The 21,380-nt window shown below is 40.7% G+C and overlaps 1 protein-coding gene across 1 annotated transcript in view; it reads left to right on the top strand.

Annotated features, from left to right (window-relative positions):
* Positions 1-940: 940 nt before the first annotated feature.
* ATP6V1C1 (ATPase H+ transporting V1 subunit C1) overlaps positions 941-21,380 on the top strand; it is a 41,820-nt gene continuing 21,380 nt past the window's right edge. The window contains exons 1-3 of the mRNA XM_061439236.1: positions 941-1,124; positions 16,171-16,337; positions 17,515-17,582. Of these exons, the coding sequence (XP_061295220.1) occupies positions 16,206-16,337; positions 17,515-17,582 (200 nt within the window). The 5' untranslated portion in view covers positions 941-1,124; positions 16,171-16,205. The remainder of the gene's footprint in view (positions 1,125-16,170; positions 16,338-17,514; positions 17,583-21,380) is intronic.

The following is a 21,380-nucleotide window of genomic DNA, read 5'->3' as shown; positions in this document are numbered from 1 at the left end:
AAGCTGAAACTCCAGTACTTTGGCCACCTCATGAGAAGAGTTGACTCATTGGAAAATACTCTGATGCTAGGAGGGATTGGGGGCAGGAGAAAGGGACGACAGAGGATGAGATGGCTGGATAGCATCACCGACTCGATGGATATGAGTTTGGGTGAACTCCGGGAGTTGGTGATGGACAAGGAGGCCTGGCGTGCTGCAATTTCTGCGGTCGCAGAGTCGGACACGACTGAGCGACTGAACTGAACGTTTCTAAACTATGTTCTGAACCAGAATAATACCACCTACCTTCCCAAGCTAATGAAATATGAAATATCAGGAGAGCGGTTTGCTATCTTTTTCTCCCAGAGGACATGATTTCTCCTGTCCGTGCCTCTGCCCTGTAACCTTGTTTGGTTTTCATTTTTATCTACTGTGGTTCCAACTATCCGATGTTTATCACAGGCCTCACAGACGCCTGAACAAGATTACAAGCTTTCTCCTGCAAGGAGTGATTCACGTCGGTAGACAATCCTAAGATAATGAGCACAATGACGAGCGTATAGTAAATGCTCCAAGGACATTTATGGAATTAACTCGAAGTGGACTGGAAGGAAAAGGTGAATCAGAGGCTGAAGGGAACTCTTAAGGATATTACTCAGAAAACCGGGCTGTCCGAAGAAAATCCTGAGTGGAGAAGTCTGAAGGCAAATTCCAAGCCGCAGAAACATGAAAATAAGTGGGGTAACCTTAAGGATGGCAGCGATGAAATTCACAGGTGGCGGGCAGAACTCCAGACGCAGAAACCCCACCCTCCCCGGAAGAGCTCTGCCCGCTCAGACTTCTGGCTTTCCCCCGCTCCCCGGGGAGCCTCCCAGCCCCGCCCCTCTTCCGTGGGCTCGGCCGCGGCGGCTGCGCAGTGGCGCGCGCGTAGGCGGAGCGGCGCACGTAGGCGGGGCGGAGCGCGCCGTGGTCAGCTGACCGTCCCGGCTGGCACGTGACTTGCTCCGTAGGCGCCGCGGTCGAGGAAGCCGTGAGGCCGGAGCTTAGGTCGGGGAGGGGATGGAGCGCTGAGCCGTTAACGCCTGCCAGGCTGTCCGCCTCTCTGCCTGTTACTGCCGGCACGTCCTCGTTTGACACTTCCCTGGGTCAGTGAGCGATGGCTACCTCCCCTCGGAAACCCCGGCCGGGCCGAAGCTCGCGCTGTGGTCGCGGCTTGGGAAGGATGGGGGCGCGCGCGGGGGCCGAGGCTGTGGCGTTGGAGCCGCCGGCTGGGCGGCCGTGTCCAGTTTCTCGGCGCGAGTTTGTCGCCGCCGTGGGCCTGGGTTCTGTCTCTAAGGGGAATGGAAGGAGGGGAAAAGAGAAAGGGCCCTAGGGGCTGTTCTGTGGCAGAGGCAGACATAAACACTGCGGGTCTGAGGCGTTTCTCCTTGGGTTGGGGTAAGGGTCACAGCGAATCCTAGCTCCGGGGGACGAAAGGTAACAGAGTGGCCCAGATGAGGATACGGGGTGGTGTGTGTGAGGTCACAGCGAGCGGGACAGCCTCCCCTGGGCGTACGTGCTTGCGAGTAAGGTGATGGCAGTTTAGAGGGTCTAGGAGACCCTCACCGAGGACGCAGGGTCCCTGTGACAGGGGAAAAAACGGGATTCCAGAGAACTCAGTGTTTTTTTTTTGTTGTTGTTGTTTAATTAGAATGGGGGAAGAGTAGGCAAGAAACTCTGAAAAGGAACTGGAGGAGAGAGTCACACCGGCAAATTGAATCACCTGAGAAACGCAGGAGCAAAGGGGAGAAAAGATTAGATTGTGTTTGCATCCCTCACTGAGGGTTTTTGTAACTACCCCCCCCCCCCCCAAACAGCCCTGAAGTACACAGATGTTGGATCATTTGGGGGTTGGGGAGACTCCTTTGTGAAGGAGTTGTGAACTGTTTTGGCCTTCTGAACTTATCCTTTGGTACTGTCATCTACTCCCGAATACCTTTTATTGAACAACAGTCACAGGAATTACGTTTTTTGTTTTTTTTTAATTATTGTTTTTTATTGCGCTGGGTCTTCCTTGCTGTGAGCCGGCTTTCTCTAGTTGCCGCGGGGGGATACTCTCTAGCTGTGGTGTGCAGGTTTCTCGAGTTGTGTGCTTTTTTGTGAAGCACAGACTCTAGCGGGCTGGCTCAGTAGTTGTGGTTTAGTTGTCCTGAGGCATGTGGGATCTTCCTGGCCGGGGATCGAACCCATGTCCCCTGCGTTGCGAGGCAGATCCTTCACCACTGGGCTGCCCCGGAAGCCCCTTTCTTGTTTGTTTTGTTCTCACAGGTCTTTGAGAGGAAGTAGATGAAAGTGCCATTCATCGTATAGACCGGGACCTATCTAGATAGACTCTTGGACCTAGAAACAGATCAAATGATGTGTTTTAAGTCTAGCATAACTTCTACTGTCTTCTGACTGCCAATTACCTGCCCAGTACTTAACCACAATCTCTCTAGAGAGAAGGGTGAGTTTCTCCTAGTGCATTCTTACCTTTGATTCAGCACTTTCGGTGAAACTTGAGTAGGACAGCTTCAAAGGGATTCTGCAGCGGTGGTCAGTGCTTTAAAAACCGTTTTTTAGTTAGTTTGGGTGAAGCTGTTCAGTTTACAGTTCAGGTGGAGGAGATAATAAGCAGCAGGGTGGGCAAAAGGTGCTCAGCTTGTCAATCACGGTTCTCTGGCAACCAGCACGTCTCAAATGGTGCCGAAAGAGGGAACCTCGGGTTTATGTCTCAGAACTCCCGGATCTTTTTCTCTTTTGGTGTATCTTTCAGGGACTAGATAAAATCTAAAGAAACAGTACTCGGGATCTGACTAAATGCCGCGAGCTAGATGGTTCGTGTATAGAACTGGGCAGTAAATGATCACTTTTATTTTTTGATGTCAGTCTTCGGAGCCTTATTTACATTAGTTCTCTCTACCTAAAAAGAAACATTTGGGCCTCAAAAGTCTGATTCCCTGATTATTTCCACAACTTTGGAAATAATTGCATTGGCCAAAGAGCAAAGCTGGAATGCCAAAATAAACCTTTGCCAAAGGGTCTCCTTCTGGTCCACAGTCCCTAAGTGATCAGTCTTCCTTTTGAGCTTGAGTCTGCTTAGGGGTAACTACAGTTTGCACCAAATGTGTGTGTGTGTACTCAGTCCTTCAGTCGTGTCTGACTGTTTGTGACCCCATGGAAATACATACCTCTTAGTTGAATTTTGTTCTTGTACGTGTTCTGATCTGTCTGCCAGAGTAAACCTTTTTCACTCTTTGGCTGTGCAACTTTATACCTTTTCATTTACAATCTAATTCATGTTCAGCTCACATTTCACTGATATTTTAAAGACACAGTAAACCATTAGCATGGTGCTCTTGGAAAGACAGCTCAAGCGGTGAAACCAGGCAATCTAAATTCTCTTCACCAGGCAATCTAAATTTTCCTTTCGACATGAGTGATCCTTGGAACTAGAAAATTCAAACTCTGATCTTGATAATGAAGCAAATTTCTGTTCCACAGGTGTAGCAAATCTGCTGTATATTTATTGAGTTCCAAGAGGAGTCCTTAGGGCAGTGGAGGAGAGGTGCTTTGGTTCCATCATAGACCAGAAGATACAACCTTAGCTCTGTATTTGAAAATAAGATGCTAGACAAATGTAAAAATGGTATTTTATAGAAAGAGGATGATGTATCTTTTAAGATATTTTATGCAAACTATCCATGAATAGGAAGTTATTTGTAAATAAAGGTGGTTAATAGGTGGATTGACTTAACCATGACAGTTTTTTGTTGTTGTTGTTAATGGGCTAGCCTATAGTTTAGTGTTTCTTCATGGGTGCTGTTGGCATTGTGGACAGAACTGCCTCTTGTTTGGCCACCAGCCGCTAAATGATGGTAGTGACCCCCACATTGGGACAACCTAAAATGATCCCAGACATTTCGAAACTCCTGAAGGAGAGAGGTACCATTTGGTTGTGCAGCACCCTTTGCGATGGCATCCTTTATCTGTTGAACATATACCTGAGTGCTTCTTAGTGACAGGCCCTCTACTATATGTTGGGGGCATAGAGGTTAAGAGTAGTGTTTTAGTAAACTTGCATGTAAAATGTATGTAGTCACTAGCTCTGTGACCTTGGGCAAGACTTCATTAACTGCCCTCTCATCTGCAAATAAGGGTGGTGATACCATCTTCCTTGAAGGAATCAAGTATAAAAGTGCTTAGCATATTGAGTACTGATCTAACATAGCACATATTTAATAAGTGGTTGTCATTACCAGGAAACAGGATCTCAAGCTTACTTGAGTGATGAAACTTGTTTCAAGTCTTTGGCTTGTTGAATTTCAGGCTAGAATACATCGTCTTAGAGATATTAACACCTTCTGGTGAGAAACATGGTGTTGTGATTCAGTCACTATTATCAGATACCAACCTGAAAGAGAAGGGAAGTAACATTTTGGGAGACAATGAGTGTAGAGTCAGGGAGTTTCCTGGCATGGAAGGAATTGTTTGCTCCCTGGGTCAGTGTTGAGTTGCCTGTGGCAGAGAGGAAGTGTCTGGGCGCTCCGAAGGTTCTGGTGATTCCTTTCAGTAATGGTACAGTGATCTCCTTGCCTGTCTGTGGATTCAACTTGCTTTAGCAGAAATTGCAAGAGATTTTTTTTTTTTAACATTGTGTTATGTGTTGTTATCTTTCTGGCCTGTTTCTGTTTTTATGATGGCATCTATGCCTAAGTAGGAGAAGGTAATGGCACCCCACTCCAGTACTCTTGCCTGGAAAATCCAATGGACAGAGGAGCCTGGTAGGCTGCAGTCCACAGGGTCGCTAAGAGTTGAACATGACTGAGCGATTTCACTTTCACTTTTCACTTTCATGCATTGGAGAAGGAAATGGCAACCCACTCCAGTGTTCTTGCCTTGAGAATCCCAGGGACCAGGGAGTCTCGTGGGCTGCTGTCTATGGGGTTGCACAGAGTCGGATTCGACTGAAGCAGCTTAGCATTAACATGCCTAAGTAAGGCTTGGCTTTTCCAAATGTACTTCTAGCCAGATACAAAGATGTAAAAAAGATGGCTGTTTATAAAATACATCTACTAAAAGTCTTTCACATTTCAGTATATTTATGGCATGAAGTTCAGGTAATCCTTAATGTGATTATAGGCCATCTATAAGTGCTGTTTCAGTTGAAGACAAGAGAACACAAAAGTTAAGATTGATTTAAAGAAGGTGTGTATCCTAACAGTTTCAAACTTACATATAAATCACCAAAGTCTCCCTGGAGAGGTAGAATTCCTTGTTGTTATTGGAAGCTTTTATTTAAACAAATTTTATTGTGAGTAAGCCCCTCCAACAATCCCAGTTAAGATGTTTCCTTGTTGAAGGATAGAATTTAGCATTCAGAATTATTCATTCATGCAGAAGTTACCATTCAGGTAATTATTCTTACCTTTTATTTGTGTGGTATTAAAATTTCCGGGGAAGGATTAGCAGCCTTTTAAGAAGGATGGATTGGGGCTGTTTTACACTGTGATCAGTTCTGTTCGACGCTGATGTGTCACAGTTGGAAGGCTGTGTGATACTTCGTGATATCTGAGGTATTCCTCCTTGTGCAGGTTGAAATAAGCCACTTTAGTGAACAGCTTGGTATTTTCAAGGACTGTAAAAGAATGTTTTTTTTTTGCATGTAGACCCCCATCAGTCTTCACTGTGAAATTTAAATTTACTGTGAAAGGTGGTTGCATTTCAGAGACTGAGGTGTTGGTTTCTTGAAAGCAGTTAAATATTGGAGCACTTACTGGGATGCCCTGTTTTCTGTGGTTGCCCCTGTCTTTGGTCAGGCTCTTACTTTCATCCACAGAAGAAGTGCTAGTAGCTGTTTGAGTTTATTATCCTCACCTCTTGTATTATCATGATAGTTGTTACTTACTCTTCTTTTGGAGTAGGGGATTTTGGGGATTCTGTGGGATTTGAGCGCTCTTGAATCCATGACCCCTGCACTGGAAGCACAGGCGTAACCACTGGACTGTCAGGCAAGTCCCTGCTTTACTCTTTTTATTTCGCATCCTAATCACTTGTGATTGGAAAATAATCCACTGCCTTTAAATTCTTAGAAGTGGGTGATACAGTAATGAAATAAACAGGTTCTGAGCTTTGAACCAGGATTTCCTTTCTTCTTTCCTTCCCTCCATTTTGAAAAAGACTTGTTACTGTTTAAAAAAAAAAAAAGCATACTTATTGCAGTCAGACAGATAGAAGTGTTTAAGAAATGTGACTAGTGTTTCTCTTGTGCCTCCAGTGTATTCTGCTCGATTTTTTTAATCTCATCATGTGCCTTGTTTTCTTTCTGCTCCTCCTTGGAGGAGTGTATGGCAACCCACTCTAGTATTCATGCCTGGAGAATCCATGGACAGAGGAGCCTGGTGGGCCACAGTCCACAGCGTCACAAAAAGTTGGACACAACTGAAGCAACTTAACACGCACAGCCTCCCATTACCTAAAGCAATTTTTTTTTAAATAAAAAAAAAAACAAATTTGTGGCACCCTAGCTCCCAAGAGATCGAACCCCTGTCCCTGCATTGGAAGGTGGAGTCTTAACCACTGGACCTCCAGGGGAAGTCCCTAGAGTAGTCTTTTTAGCCCTGGAAAAAATTTTCAAGAAGTTTTGGGAGTGAATCAGGACTCTACACTGTGGTCACAAACCCACCTATTTATATATATGGCATTTAAAAATCCTCTGTATTCTGTCCTTCACAAATGAAATAAAATTGTGTGTTTCTTGAGCAAAGCAATAGTTTACCCAGATTTTGTTTTGTTCTGTACTTGATTTCATATGTCATTTTGCTTTTCACTTATTTTTTAAGTTCATAAGCCACCATTGAAAGCATGCGAAAAGTGAGTTGATACATTTAAAGTTTCTACATTCCATAGAACAAAAATCATTCCTGCATTATGGACCTGACAATACTGTGTGATTCTTGTTTGTGATGATGTGACATGTAGCCATCTTATTAAGGAACGGTTGCCATTTCATGTAACATTTACTGTATAATTCACTAATCATGGAAATGCTTGTTCTACTACAGTGGTTCTAAAACCTGACTCATCGTCTGATTCACTTGAAGGATTTAACAAGAAAATAAAAGGGTCCTGGGTCCTACCCAGTATAGATTGATGGAATATAGAAGCAAAAAAGGATCCTGGATGTGGGAATCCAATCCTCTCATTTTGCAAATGAAGACATTTATGCAGACGATGACATGCAGAACTGGGATTAGATTCCACGTCTTCATATTCTCAGTGCAGTGCCCTGGTGGTTGCATTGCGTTTCCTTTGGAAACTGGCGTTTGGATTCTTTATGGCTGCAGTTCCCAGTGAGATAAAAAGACCTTGATCTCATGCTTCAGGCACAGGTACATTCCAGCAAAAGAATGACTAGAGAGCTTTAAACTAGACAGTTGGCAGAGCTCATGGTGCTGAAGGGCTTATGAATACCTTATGAATCCCTGGGGCATCCGGAGGAATCCCAGGAAAATCAGATCTTAACTGGTAGGGCTAAGTTAGCCCCAGAGTAAAGATTTAGACCTAACCTAACAAAGTATTGGGCTGGCCAAAATTTTCTTTTGGGTTTTTCCTTAAGATTTTACAAGAAAACCCAGAAGAATTTTTTGGCCAGCCCATTGCCAGCCTTGAATGAAACATGCTAAAGCTTAAGTAACTTAAGACTGTCAGAACAAAGCACAACATATTTTTATTAATATTTATTTTTTTGGTCGCACCAAGTGTCTTGCAGATCTTAGTTCCCTGATTAGGGATTGAACCTGGGCCCTCAGCAGTGAGAGCAGAGTCCCAACCACTGGACCACCTGGGGATCCCGCCTTTAAAAAAAAAAAAACAAAACTTTTTTAAAGCATCAGATCAGATCAGATCAGTCGCTCAGTCGTGTCCGACTCTTTGCGACCCCACCTCGCTGTCCATCACCAACTCCTGGAGTTCACTCAGACTCATGTCCATCGAGTCAGTGATGCCATCCAGCTATCTCATACTCTGTCGTTCCCTTCTCCTCCTGCCCCCAGTCCCTCCCAGCATCAGAGTCTTTTCCAGTGAGTCAGCTCTTCGCATGAGGTGGCCAAAGCACTGGACTTTCAGCTTTAGCATCATTCCTTCCAAAGAACACCCAGGGCTGATCTCCTTCAGAATGGACTGGTTGGATCTCCTTGCAGTCCAAGGGACTCTCAAGAGTCTTCTCCAATACCACAGTTCAAAAGCATCAATTCTTTGGCGCTCAGCAACTCTCACATCCATACATGACCACAGGAAAAACCATAGCCTTGACTAGATGAACCTTTGTTGGCAAAGTAATGTCTCTACCTTTGAATATGCTATCTAGGTTGGTCATAACTTTCCTTCCAAGGAGTAAGCGTCTTTTAATTTCATGGCTGCAGTCACCATCTGCAGTGATTTTGGAGCCCAGAAAAATAAAGTCTGACACTGTTTCCACTGTTTCCCTATCTATTTCCCATGAAGTGATGGGACCGGATGCCATGATCTTCGTTTTCTGAATGTTGGGTTTTAAGCCAACTTTTTCACTCTCCGCTTTCACTTTCGTCAAGAGGCTTTTGAGTTCCTCTTCACTTTCTGCCATAAGGGTGGTGTCATCTGCATATCAGAGGTGATTGATATTTCTCCTGGTAGTCTTGATTCCAGCTTGTGTTTCTTCCAGTCCAGCGTTTCTCATGATGTACTCTGGGTATAAGTTAAATAAACAGGGTGACAATATACAGCCTTGACGAACTCCTTTTCCTATTTGGAACCAGTCTGTTGTTCCATGTCCAGTTCTAACTGTTGCTTCCTGACCTGCATACAAATTTCTCAAGAGGCAGGTCAGGTGGTCTGGTATTCCCATCTCTTTCAGAATTTTCCACAGTGTATTGTGATCCACACAGACAAAGGCTTTGGCATAGTCAATAAAGCAGAAATAGATGTTTTTCTGGAACTCTTGCTTTTTCCATGATCCAGCAGATGTTGGCAATTTGATCTCTGGTTCCTCTGCCCTTTCTAAAACCAGCTTGAACATCAGGAAGTTCACGGTTCACATATTGCTGAAGCCTGGCTTGGAGAATTTTGAGCATTACTTTACTAGCGTGTGAGATGAGTGCAATTGTGCGGTAGTCTGAGCATTCTTTGGCATTGCCTTTCTTTGGGATTGGAATGAAAACTGACATTTTCCAGTCCTGTGGCCACTGCTGAGTTTTCCAAATTTGCTGGCATATTGAGTGCAGCACTTTCACAGCATCATCTTTCAGGATTTGAAATAGCTCCCCTGGAATTGCATCACCTCCACTAGCTTTGTTCGTAGTGATGCTTTCTAAGGCCCACTTGACTTCACATTCCAGGATGTCTGGCTCTAGGTGAGTGATCACATCATCGTGATTATCTGGGTCGTGAAGATCTTTTTTGTACAGTTCTGTGTGTTCTTGCCACCTCTTCTTAATATCTTCTGCTTCTGTTAGGTCCATACCATTTCTGTCCTTTATCGAGCCCATCTTTGCATGAAATGTTCCTTTGGTATCTCTGATTTTCTTGAAGAGATCCCTAGTCTTTCCCATTCTGTGTTTTTCCTCTATTTCTTTGCATTGATTGCTGAAGAAGGCTTTCTTTTCTTGATATTCTTTGGAACTCTGCATTCAGATGTTTATATCTTTCCTTTTCTCCTTTGCTTTTTGCTTCTCTTCTTTTCACAGCTATTTGTAAGGCCTCCCCAGACAGCCATTTTGCTTTTTTGCATTTCTTTTCCATGGGAATGGTCTTGATCCCTGTCTCCTGTACAATGTCACCAACCTTATTCCATAATTCATCAGGCACCCTATCTATCAGATCTAGGCCCTTCAATCTATTTCTCACTTCCACTGTATAATCATAAGGGGTCTGATTTAGGTCATACCTGAATGGTCTAGTGGTTTTCCCTACTTTCTTCAATTTCAGTCTGAATTTGGCAGTAAGGAGTTCATGGTCTGAGCCACAGTCAGCTCCTGGTCTTGTTTTTGCTGACTGTATAGAGCTTCTCCATCTTTGACTGCAAAGAATATAATCAATCTGATTTCGGTGTTGACCATCTGGTGATGTCCATGTGTAGAGTCTTCTCTTGTGTTGTTGGAAGAGGGTGTTTGTTATGACCAGTGCATTTTCTTGGCAAAACTCTATTAGTCTTTGCCCTGCTTCATTCCGTATTCCAAGGCCAAATTTTCCTGTTACCTCAGGTGTTTCTTGACTTCCTACTTTTGCATTCCAGTCCCCTGTAATGAAAAGGACATCTCTTTTGGGTGTTAATTCTAAAAGGTCTTGTAGGTCTTCATAGAACCATTCAATTTCAGCTTCTTCAGCGTTACTGCTTGGGTTACATAGACTTGGATTACTGTGATACTGAATGGTTTGCCTTGGAAACGAACAGAGATCATTCTGTCGTTTTTGAGATTGCATCCAAGTACTGCATTTCGGACTCTCTTGTTGACCATGATGGCCACTCCATTTCTTCTGAGGGATTCCTGCCCGCAGTAGTAGATATAATGGTCATCTGAGTTAAATTCACCCATTCCAGTCCATTTCAGTTTGCTGATTCCTAGAATGTCGACATTCAGTCTTGCCATCTCTTGTTTGACCACTTCCAATTTGCCTTGATTCATGGACCAGGTTCCTATGTAGTATTGCTCTTTACAGCATCGGACCTTGCTTCTATCACCAGTCACATCCACAGCTGGGTACTGTTTTTGCTTTGGTTCCCTCCCTCCATTCTTTCTGGAGTTATTTCTCCACTGATCTCCAGTAGAATATTGGGCACCTACTGACCTGGGGAGTTCCTCTTTCAGTATCCTATCATTTTGCCTTTTCATACTGTTTTAAAGCATAACATTCTTTTAAATTTTTTAAAAATAGGTTTTATTGGAGTAGAGTTGCTTTACAGTTGTGTTAGCTTCTGCTGAATAGCAGTGAACCTGCTATATGTTTACATATATTAAAACAACATTCTTAACACAAAATCAAGTGATCAACAGTTTAATGTTGTGAATTACAGATATGCTCAGGGATTTAATAGAAAACATGAAAATAATGAAGAAAGAAGTTTTAAAAGACAGAACTTACAAGGCTGAAAAATATGAAAAATTCACTTCTTGAGATAAATAGCAGATAACTGTAAAGAAAAAGTTAACCAACAAGAAGATGTAGCAAGAAAGTTTCTAAACTGAAGTGTAGAGAGAAAAACAGTTGAAAAAAAAAAAGAATGGAAGCTCAGTGACTTGTGGGACAGTGTCAGGTGGTTTAATACACATGCCATATCTGTCTCAGGAAAGGGAAAGAAGTAAGAACCAATTTTGAAGAAAATGAATTTTGTCCTGAATTGTTGAAAACTCTAAACACAGGTTCAAGAATTTCTCTGAACTACAAGCAGGATAAATCCTTGTGACCCTGGGGTAAACGAATCATAGAAAAAGTTGATAAACTGGACATCAGAATTGAAAACTTCTGCTCAAGAGCACCATTAAGGAAAGGCAAGGCACAGAATACATGTTTTATACACACACACATCTCAAAGAAATTGCACCAAGATCATACAAAAAACTAACTCAGTAAGGTCAATGCAATTAAAAAAAAATGGACACAGTATTTGAATAGAAACTTCACAAAGAAGATATACAGCTGGCTGATGAGGTGAAAAGATCCCGAACTGTAGCCATCGTGGAAGTGAGAGCTACAGCCCACTGGAATAGCTCAAAGGAGGCTGATAGCACTAAGTGTTAGTGGACCTGCGAGACAGCTGGGACTGTGTATCTTGCTAATGGAATGCAAAGTACTTCATCTACTTTGGGAAAGTTTGATGACTTCTTATAAGGTTAAATATAGGTTAGTCATTTGACTCAGAAATTCTAGATGTTTATCCAAGATAAATGTATATGTATTTTCACAAAGGCTTTGAAAAGGAATGTTCTTTGTTGTTAGTGGCCCCAACAGGTGAATGGAACCGCAAACCATAGTACATTCATGTAATGGAACACTAAGAAGTAAACCGGAATGAACCGCACACAGGATATGGGCGATCAAAGCCGTGCTGAGCAAAGGAAGCCAGATACAAAAGAGAATGCAGTGTGGGCTTCATTTACACAGGAATTCTAGGTCAGGCCCAATGAGCCTAGAGTGCGGCAAAAAACAGATTAGCATCTGGCCAAGGTCTGCAGTGGGGCTGGGACTGACTGACCCTGTATGTGAGGGAAGGGTTTGGGAAGACAGAAATGTTCTTAACCTTGGTTTTGGTGGTGGTTACACAGGTGTGTGTGTGTGTGTCAAAAACTCATCCAGCTGTGCTCTTGTGGGTACATTTTACTGTATATAAATGATACTTCAGTGAAATTGATTTTTCTTTTAATGTAAAGGAAGTAAAGGGGACCTAACCAATTAATAAGCAAGGTACTTTATTCTCTTGTTTCATCTTCACTGTTAGGTATTCATTCAGAAATAATTCAACACGTAGTTTTTGAGGTTTTGCATACCAGCTTCTGTGCCAGGTACTAAGAATACACTTGTAGCAAAAACTATCATGCTTTCCACCTCCTCTAATGTGCAGTTTATTTGGCAGAAAGATATCAATAAAAATGTCTCTCAAGGAAATACTGAAAAGGTGCTATGAGAGCATATAACACATTCATGCTTAGCATATAAGCATGTGATACATGACACTCGTGTGATATGTGACATGATAATGCACTATAATATATATCATAATTTATGAGGCATTTTTTGTGCCTTGGTTTCTTCTTTTATAAGTACTGTCCATCCAGTATGCTAAATGAGCTAATCCATATAAACTGTTTTAACTGGGGCTGGTAGGTAGGAAGTGCGCAAGAAGTATTGGCTGCTATCTTGATGACATTTGACAATTACGGTTGTCCAGTGTTGCAGGGACTAGGTGTGCTAAGGGAACACGGAAGTAGGACCAGGTTTGGGGGAAGGGATTAGGAGTCTGACTAGAAATGTGTTTTTGGTTTTGTTTTTTGAGATATTCAGGTGAAAAAGTCTTGTAGTCGAGACTTGTTGGGTACAGCTCTGGATGCACAGAGGAGCCTAGGCTGGAGCTAACAGTTCGGGAATGTTCAGCATCTAAACTGGAATCACCTTGAGTATAAAAAAGACCACCCAGAGAGCAGCCAAATACACACGCGTAACAGAGGGACTTCAACCTTGATCTGAGTTTTGAGGAATGCCTTTTAAATCATTTTCTCTTTTGTTTAACGTGATTTGCCTATGTTAATGCCTGACTTCCATATACAAGATGAAACAAAGGGAAATAATTAGGCATAAAAACCAGTGAATTGAAGCAGTCAACAGAGGTAGAAGTGTCCAGACTTTTTGGACAGGTTTGACTCTGTTTCTGTGCAGCTCAGAGAGAAAGAGAAATGTGTTTTGTAACATGAATTTCATTTTTTTACCATCCCTTCCCCCTCGCACACACACACAGACACACACACATGTTCATCTGCAGAGATTAGTTTATTGGAACTGAGCTTAAATTGTACTTAAATTTCAAAGAGAAAAATTTTTATGTGACTTGTCTAAGTGACCAGATAACAGTGGGCATTGTTTAAAAAATAAAGAATTTGTTTAAAAACAGGGATTTTGCGGAAGACTTACTGATACTTTTCTCATGAGCAGTTCTTATATTTATCCTTAGATACTTCAGTAGCTTGTCTTTCCCATCAGGTTCCTCTTGTATAGTTAGTTCGCTTTGACCAGAGGACAGAAGAAATGAGGCCATTGCTTTGCCTAAAGTACCTAGAGGTTCTTTCTCAATCTCTCTTTTTTATATTTCTGTATTCACAACTTAAAATAACGAAAGACAAAGGCTTAGTTACTTGCAGCTTTATCAGTTTTTAATGTCTATGTTACTCTAAGGTTGTTTTCTGAAAGACTCTAAGTTAAAAAAAAGTTTAAAAACATTTAAATATTTTTCTTGGCTTTTATTTTTTTTCCTCCAATCAGATTTTTTGATTGGAGTCATTGGTATATTTCATTTTATCATAAAACAGGCATTTATAAAGTCCCTGATGTTGACAGGAATTGTATATGCTGGGCTTTCAGGGCATTAGAAAAGAAGACATGATTTTGGTCCTTCAGGATTTCCCAGTCAGGTGGAGAGGAAAAAATGTTATGAAAAAAATGAAGCAGGATAGTGTGATAACTGCATTACAGTGGCATTGATAAGATAGTAAGTAAACAAGATATTTCCTACTTGGGATACTGAGAGTAGCCTTTGAAGGCCAGAGGGGACTCTAGTTCTATTTAGAAATAACATGACATTTCATTCAACTCTAGTGAAAACTCAGTAAGTCGGGCAGATGTTTATTTATAAATGAGAAAATGTGGTCCTCTTTCTTATTTCTTGAAATCGTTTGAAAACCTGTTGGCTGAAAAAGATTTTCTAGAACTCTGAGTGGTATGATAGTGACATCTACTGTAATAGCTCCTATTGTTACAATCTTTGAAGAAACTGCAGTTTAGATAATTTAACAGTGTCATAAGCAGGACTGATGATCCCATCACCTGCCATTTTTCAAGGAGAGGAGGTTTAAAAATGTCATCAAAGACTGCTTTTCTGGCCAGGCTGAGTGCTTTGTCTGGGCCTGCCGTCACTACAAAAGCTCTGTTTAGTTTGTTGGCCATTTGAGAGAGTGTAGTTCTTAGTGCAGCTTTTTTTTTTTTCCCCAGTAATGTTGGAAAAATCATCTTAGAGTAGGATTCTTGAAAGATTGATTTAGTACCGGCATCTGTATTTTTATCAGTCTGATCGCTCTGAGAATGTTTTTTAATCTGTAAATGGAAAGGATCATATGTATCTTATAGAGGTGTTAGGAAGATTAATTGAGATGACAATGTATAAGACATTGAGAGCAGTACCTAGTATATGGTAGATGCTCTTGAAATGGAAGTTAGGAAAAAACAAGTATGTAGAATGACATCTATGATCACCTTCAATTGTGTACTGACTAGGTAGGGTTAATTACAGTGGGCTTCTATAATTAGGAAAGTCCATTGTAATTAACTATCATGCTTTACATTTTAAAGGAAATGTAAATTTGCAGAGTTCTTTCACATTCATTATTTGATTTATTATCAGGACAACTCTGTAAGACAGTTAATCTTCTAAGACTCCAAATTTCAGGAAAGGTTTCAAAACAAGTTGTGGTAGTAGAAAGTTTATGTTGGTTATAATGAAAGCATATTAAAGTAGAAATAATGATACTGTTATATTGAGTTCTTTTATATTTTGTGTTTTCGTGCTTACTTACTTATATTCCCAAGTTTGACTTTGGGCTTTGTTTTTGTGTGTGTGTGTGTGTGTGTGTGTGTGGAGAGAGAGAGAGAGAGAGAGAGAGAAAAGAGGAAGGAGGGGAAAAGGGAGGAGAGAGGTTGGGGAAGAGGATTGTGTGCTTAATGGAACTCTGGAAAGTGAGAACCACGGCCTCTTACTCAGATCCAATAGTGTTGTATGTTATGCACCCCTCCCAGGCATATTTTAAATAAAAGACTGATTTACAAGGCCGATTGGCAGTATTTTTTTGTGTGTGCAAATTTGTAAGTGGTTGATGACCATTAAGTATATGTTAGGGATTGAGATTAGTTTGACTAGGGATTAGAATTTGGCTGACCTTGTAGGATTTGCCAAACCAGATGTGGCAAATTTATTTGGTGGCTACTGTTGAAGTGCATTGATTCAGTTCTTTTTCAAAGGTCAGAGTTATGTATAGCTTTTCACTTCCTATTTAGGTTTTTTATTTTAAAAATTTAAGATAAACCCATTAATTGGTGACTCTCCAACTTCTTTGGGGGATTGAAACTGTTGGGGGCTGACATTTTTGGTAGTCTCCCTTCTTGACTAGCTCCCGTTTTAGGATGTTGGGTCATTTTTAGAAAATTGTGTACTTCATGTATTAGGTCTTTATCATCACTTTTTCCTAGTATTGTATGTAAATAAATCACCGTTTCCCATTTATATGGACTTATATCCAGGTAAGTAAATTTGAGTTTGTTCAGGATTGTATACCACTGTTGAATCAGTTTTGCAACAGGCTGTGCTTATCACTCTGAAATAATTTAGAAACAAGTGGTAGTAAATGTATTTTTACTTAGTTTTGTTTTACCTTTCAGAGTCTTAATTTTGGAAGATACATCTGGTAAACAACATGACTGAGTTCTGGCTTATATCGGCTCCTGGGGAGAAAACATGTCAGCAAACATGGGAGAAATTGCATGCGGCAACTACAAAAAACAATAACCTTGCAGTTTCTTCAAAGTTCAACATTCCTGACTTAAAGGTAAACCTGCGCTGTGCAGAGGAGTTCATTGTGAGGGAAAGGACAGCTGTCTCTGCTTACCTTTTGGTCGAAATGAGATACCCAGGTTCTTTCGAGAGAAAATTCTATGGATTGGCATAATTTACAACTTACCTTGTTCTTTCTAATTTTCAGATTTTAGATAACAAGGAAATTGAGATTTTTTTGAAGAAAACTACTAAAAGTAACATATTCCCCTAAACTTTTGTGCTTTTTTAAATTATGATTTAAATTTTAATGAGAAATCTTACGAAAATACTTGATGTGTTACTTTCACAGGGAAGATTTTTAGAAGTGAGAAATCTTAGTAATATGTATTCTTAAATATCACAGTGAATATGTTTTTCTGTTATTCATGTAATACTCACTGATATTGTAACTGTTCTACCATTGCATCTCTTTAAATTATTCTTGGTAAATCTAGTTATTTAATGTAGTTTATCTATTTAATGTTTATTAAACATCAGTAACCTAGCAGCCTCTAAGTGAAGCAGACTGCCAGTAATCAGTTGACTGAACTTTTGTAATGGATGAAAAGATCATGATATTCGACAGTTGTACACAGCACTCATTTAAGAAATAAAGTCCTTTGATACACTCCTGTAGACTATGGACATTTCTTCTAAAACTTGCTTGTTTATACATACTTGGTTTTGTGTACCAATTAAATTACAGAGAATTCTCTGGTAGTCCAGTGGTTAGGACTCCATGCTTCCACTGCAGGGGACGCAGATCAATCCGGGGTCTGGGAAATAAGTTCCTGCATGCCCTGTGGCATGGCTAGTAATAATAAAGATTTCTTTAAAAAAAGGACCAAAAAACCCAAATGGAACTAAAGATGCACAGCCCTGGATCCGTGTTTAAAAGCTGCTAATGTAAACCACAACTTCAAATGAACCCTCCCACTGGGCAAGACAAGTAGAGGCACGGGCCTGCTCTTGTGGAATCTTCACATCTAAATGGTGGTCCTCATAAATTAGAGGATTGTTTTGTACATATAAATAGCTTTGAAATGTCTTGCATTTTTTAACCACACTTGCATATTATGAAATAAAATATGGAGAACTTAAGATCTGCAGGCCTTTCAAATCAAGATGCTGTATTACCTTGTTTTTTTAAAAAAGGAGAAATCTAATAAAATGTTGTATTTCCCTTCTAGGTTGGCACACTTGATGTCCTGGTTGGTTTGTCAGATGAACTGGCTAAACTGGATGCATTTGTAGAAGGGTAACGTATTTATTTATAAGAACAGGCTAGAGCAGAATGAGAGTGCTATTATCAGGCTCCCTGGGATTGGGTTTATTATTATATGTATACATACTCTGCTTATTGGAATGAAGTTAGAGATCAGTCAACTTTAGTGCCTTTTCATCTCCCTTCTGTTATCATAAACATCCTGTTCCCATTAGCAGTTATCCCCTACCCCCACTACCCACTAATCTGCGTTCTGACACTATAGATTTGCTTTTTGTGGACATTTCGTATAAATGGAATCGGAAAATACGTGGTCTCTTGTGACTGGCTTCTTTGCCTTATAGTGTTAGTCACTCAGTTGTGTCTGACCTTCTGCAACCCCATGGACTATAGCCTGCCAGGCTCCTCTGTCCATGGGAATTCCCAGACAAGAATACTGGAGCGGGTTGCCATTCCTTTCTCCAGGGGATCTTCTGAACCCAGGGATCACACCTTGGTCTCCTGCATTGCAGGCAGATTCTTTACCATCTGAGCTTCCAGGGAAGCCCTTCTTTGCCTTAGTGTAATGTTTTCAAGGTTGTTGTAGCATGTTGTACATCCATGTTGTAGCATGTATCAACATTTAATTTCTTTTTATTACCAAATAATACTACATTGTGCAGATTATTTTATTAATCCATTCATCAGTTGATGGACATTAAGGTTGTTTCCACATTTTGGCTATTATGAATAAATGCTGCTATGAATATTTGTGTGTAAGTATTTGTATGTTCATATGTTTTCATTTCTTTTGGGTGCGTACCAAGGAGTGGAATTGCTGGGGCATACGGTAACTGTATTTTCAACATTTTGAGGACCTGTCCTGATTGTTTTTCAGAGTTGGCTGCACTCTGTTACAGTCTCACCAGCAGTGTATGAAGCTTGTGATTTCTCCACATTCTTGATGGACACTCATTAAGATCCATCTTTTTGATTATAGCAATCCTAATGGATATTAAAGAGTATTTCACTGTGTTTTTGATTTGCATTTCCCTAATGGCTAATAATGTGTTAAGCATCTTTCCATTTGTTTGTTGGCCATTTATGTTTCTTCTTTGGAGAAATGTCCGTTTGGATCCTTCACCTGTTTTTTAATTGACTTACAGTTCTTTTGATTATTGACTTGTAAGAGTTTTTTATATAGTCTGGATGCAACTCTCTTATCAGATAGGACTTGCAGATATTTTTTCCCATTCTCTGGTTTTTCTTCACTTTCTAGGTGGTGTCCTTTGAGGTACAAGATACTTAATTTTGCTGTCCAGTTTATCTTTTTTGTGGCTTATGTTCTTGTCCTTGTATCTAAGAAACCATTGCCTAATCCAGGATCACAGTTTTGTGTCTATATTTTCTTCTAAGAGTTTTCTAGTTTTAGCTGTTATATTTAGGTCGTTTTAATGGGAAATAGATGGGGAAACAGTGGAAACAGTGTCAGACTTTATTTTTGGGGGCTCCAAAATCACTGCAGATGGTGACTATAGCCATGAAATTAAAAGACGCTTACTCCTTGGAAGGAAAATTACGACCATCCTAGACAGCATATTCAAAAGCAGAGACATTACTTTGCCAACAAAGGTCCGTCTAGTCAAGGCTATGGTTTTTCCAGAGATCATGTATGGATGTGAGAGTTGGACTGTGAAGAAAACTGAGTGCCGAAGAATTGATGCTTTTGAACTGTGGTGTTGGAGAAGACTCTTGAGAGTCCCTTGGAGTGCAAGGAGATCCAACCAGTCCATTCTAAAGGAGATCAGTCCTGGGTGTTCTTTGGAAGGAATGATGCTAAAGCTGAAACTCCAGTACTTTGGCCACCTCACGTGAAGAGCTGACTCATTGGAAAAGACTCTGATGCTGGGAGGGATTGGGGGCAGGAGGAGAAGGGGACGACAGAGGATGAGATGGCTGGATGGCATCGCCAGCTCCATGGACGTGAGTTTGAGTGAACTCCAGGAGTTGGTGATGGACAGGGAGGCCTAGCGTGTTGCAATTCATGGGGTCACAAAGAGTCGGACACGACTGAGCGACTGAACTGAACTTAATTCATTTTGAGTTACTTATTGTATATGGTGTGAGGTAGAAGTCCATCTTCATTCTTTTGACTGAGTATCCAGTTGTCCTAATGCCATTTGTTGAAAAGACTATTCTGTCTCTGCAGTGAATTGTCCTGACACCCTTGCAAAAATCAGTCGAACATAAATGTAAGAGTTATTAACATTTCTGAACTCCCTTTTGTGTTCCATATTCCTGTCCTGATGCCAGTCCCACATTGCCCTCTTGACTGTAGCTTTGTAGTTAGTTTTAAAATCAGAAAGTGTGAGTTCTCCAAGTTTATTTAGTCTTTTCAGGATTGTTTTGGTTATTCTGGTTCCTTTCATTTCTATTTGGATTTTAGGAACACTGTGTCAAATTTCTGCAAAAAGTCAGCTGGAATTTCAGTGGGGATTGTGTAGAATCTGTAAATAATTTCAGGAGTGTTGCCACCCTAGCATATTAAATCTTTGGTTGGTGAACATGGGATGTTCTGCCATTTGTTGGAAGATTTATTTAGTGATGCTTTTGTGTTCAAAATTCAGTTACATTGAAAGATTTTTCTAGATTACAGGTTTAGTTACTTAGGAAATTCAGTTTCTGTGTATTTTAGCTGAAGGTGGGTATGGGATCCTTAATAACTTTCTGTATCTTGATTAATTGACAGAATCAGTCTATAATCAAATCATTTGAGTCTTGAGATACAGAGCTTTTAATACTTAGGGCTTAGGTAAATAGGTATAATTAGTTAAAAAAAAAAAAAAGAATTTTGGTGAATCTTAAGAAGTGTGTATCTGATTGACGCTTTAAAGGAACAGGCTTGAATAGAGGGGAACTTATTCTCTAAATCTGTACAGAAGGGTCTTCCCTTCTGTGTTGTTAGACTTTTCTGAATTGGTAGAACCTCAAATGCACTGGCTCTGGTAATAGAGGCTGAGATGTTTCAGAGAGATCTTTGTACATAACAACGTGTGCTAAGGAAATAAATAGACCTGAAGAGGTCCTAGGCTTCCCAAGTAGCACTGGTGGTGAAGAACACACCTGTGAATGCAGGAGATCTAAGAGACGCGAGTTTGAGCCCTGGGTGGGAAAGATCCCCTGGAGGAGCGTGTGGCAACCCACTCCAGTATTCTTACCTGGAAAATCTCCATGGACAGAGGAACCTGCAGGCTGTGGTCAATAGAGTCGCATAGAGTTAGACACGACTGCAGTAACTTAGCACGTATACATGCAAAGATGTATTCCTGAGGTGAAAGGTCAGTTAAGAACCAGTTTTACAGTCGAATTAGGCAAGAAATAATGAAAACCTCAAGTAAGAGGAGGCATTAGGCAATAAAAATGGAAAAGAGAGGATGAAAGCAGAGAGTAACAGATTTGCTTTTAAAGGGTTAATAATTCCTTGCATCCGTATAGAGCAAATGTGAAAGTAATTATTGATGATACTCTCAAAAAACTGACCAATGGTAAGAATTGTCTCTTGGTCTCTTAATGTAAGTTTTTAATTAATAAAAGAGTTTGAGGAAACTTTTTGTGGTTGCCACCTTGAGGTGATTGTCTTTTCTGCTGTCCTACCTACCTCATTACAATGTTAAGTCATGACAAAGAAAGACACTGGGAAGGGAGGCTCCTGAAAATATAATTATCAACACTTATTTGGAGCCTTATTCATCACCTCGATAGCTTTCTAGATTTTTCTTTAAATCATCAGCAGGATGTCTTGAATATAGTATAAGATTGGCGCACAAATTTTAGGAAAGTAAGTGTCACACA

This window comes from Bos javanicus, chromosome 14 (genome assembly GCF_032452875.1).
Source record: "Bos javanicus breed banteng chromosome 14, ARS-OSU_banteng_1.0, whole genome shotgun sequence".
Taxonomy (NCBI): domain Eukaryota; kingdom Metazoa; phylum Chordata; class Mammalia; order Artiodactyla; family Bovidae; genus Bos; species Bos javanicus.
Note: the sequence above shows the minus strand (reverse complement) of the source record. Positions and strands in the feature narration are given on the sequence as shown.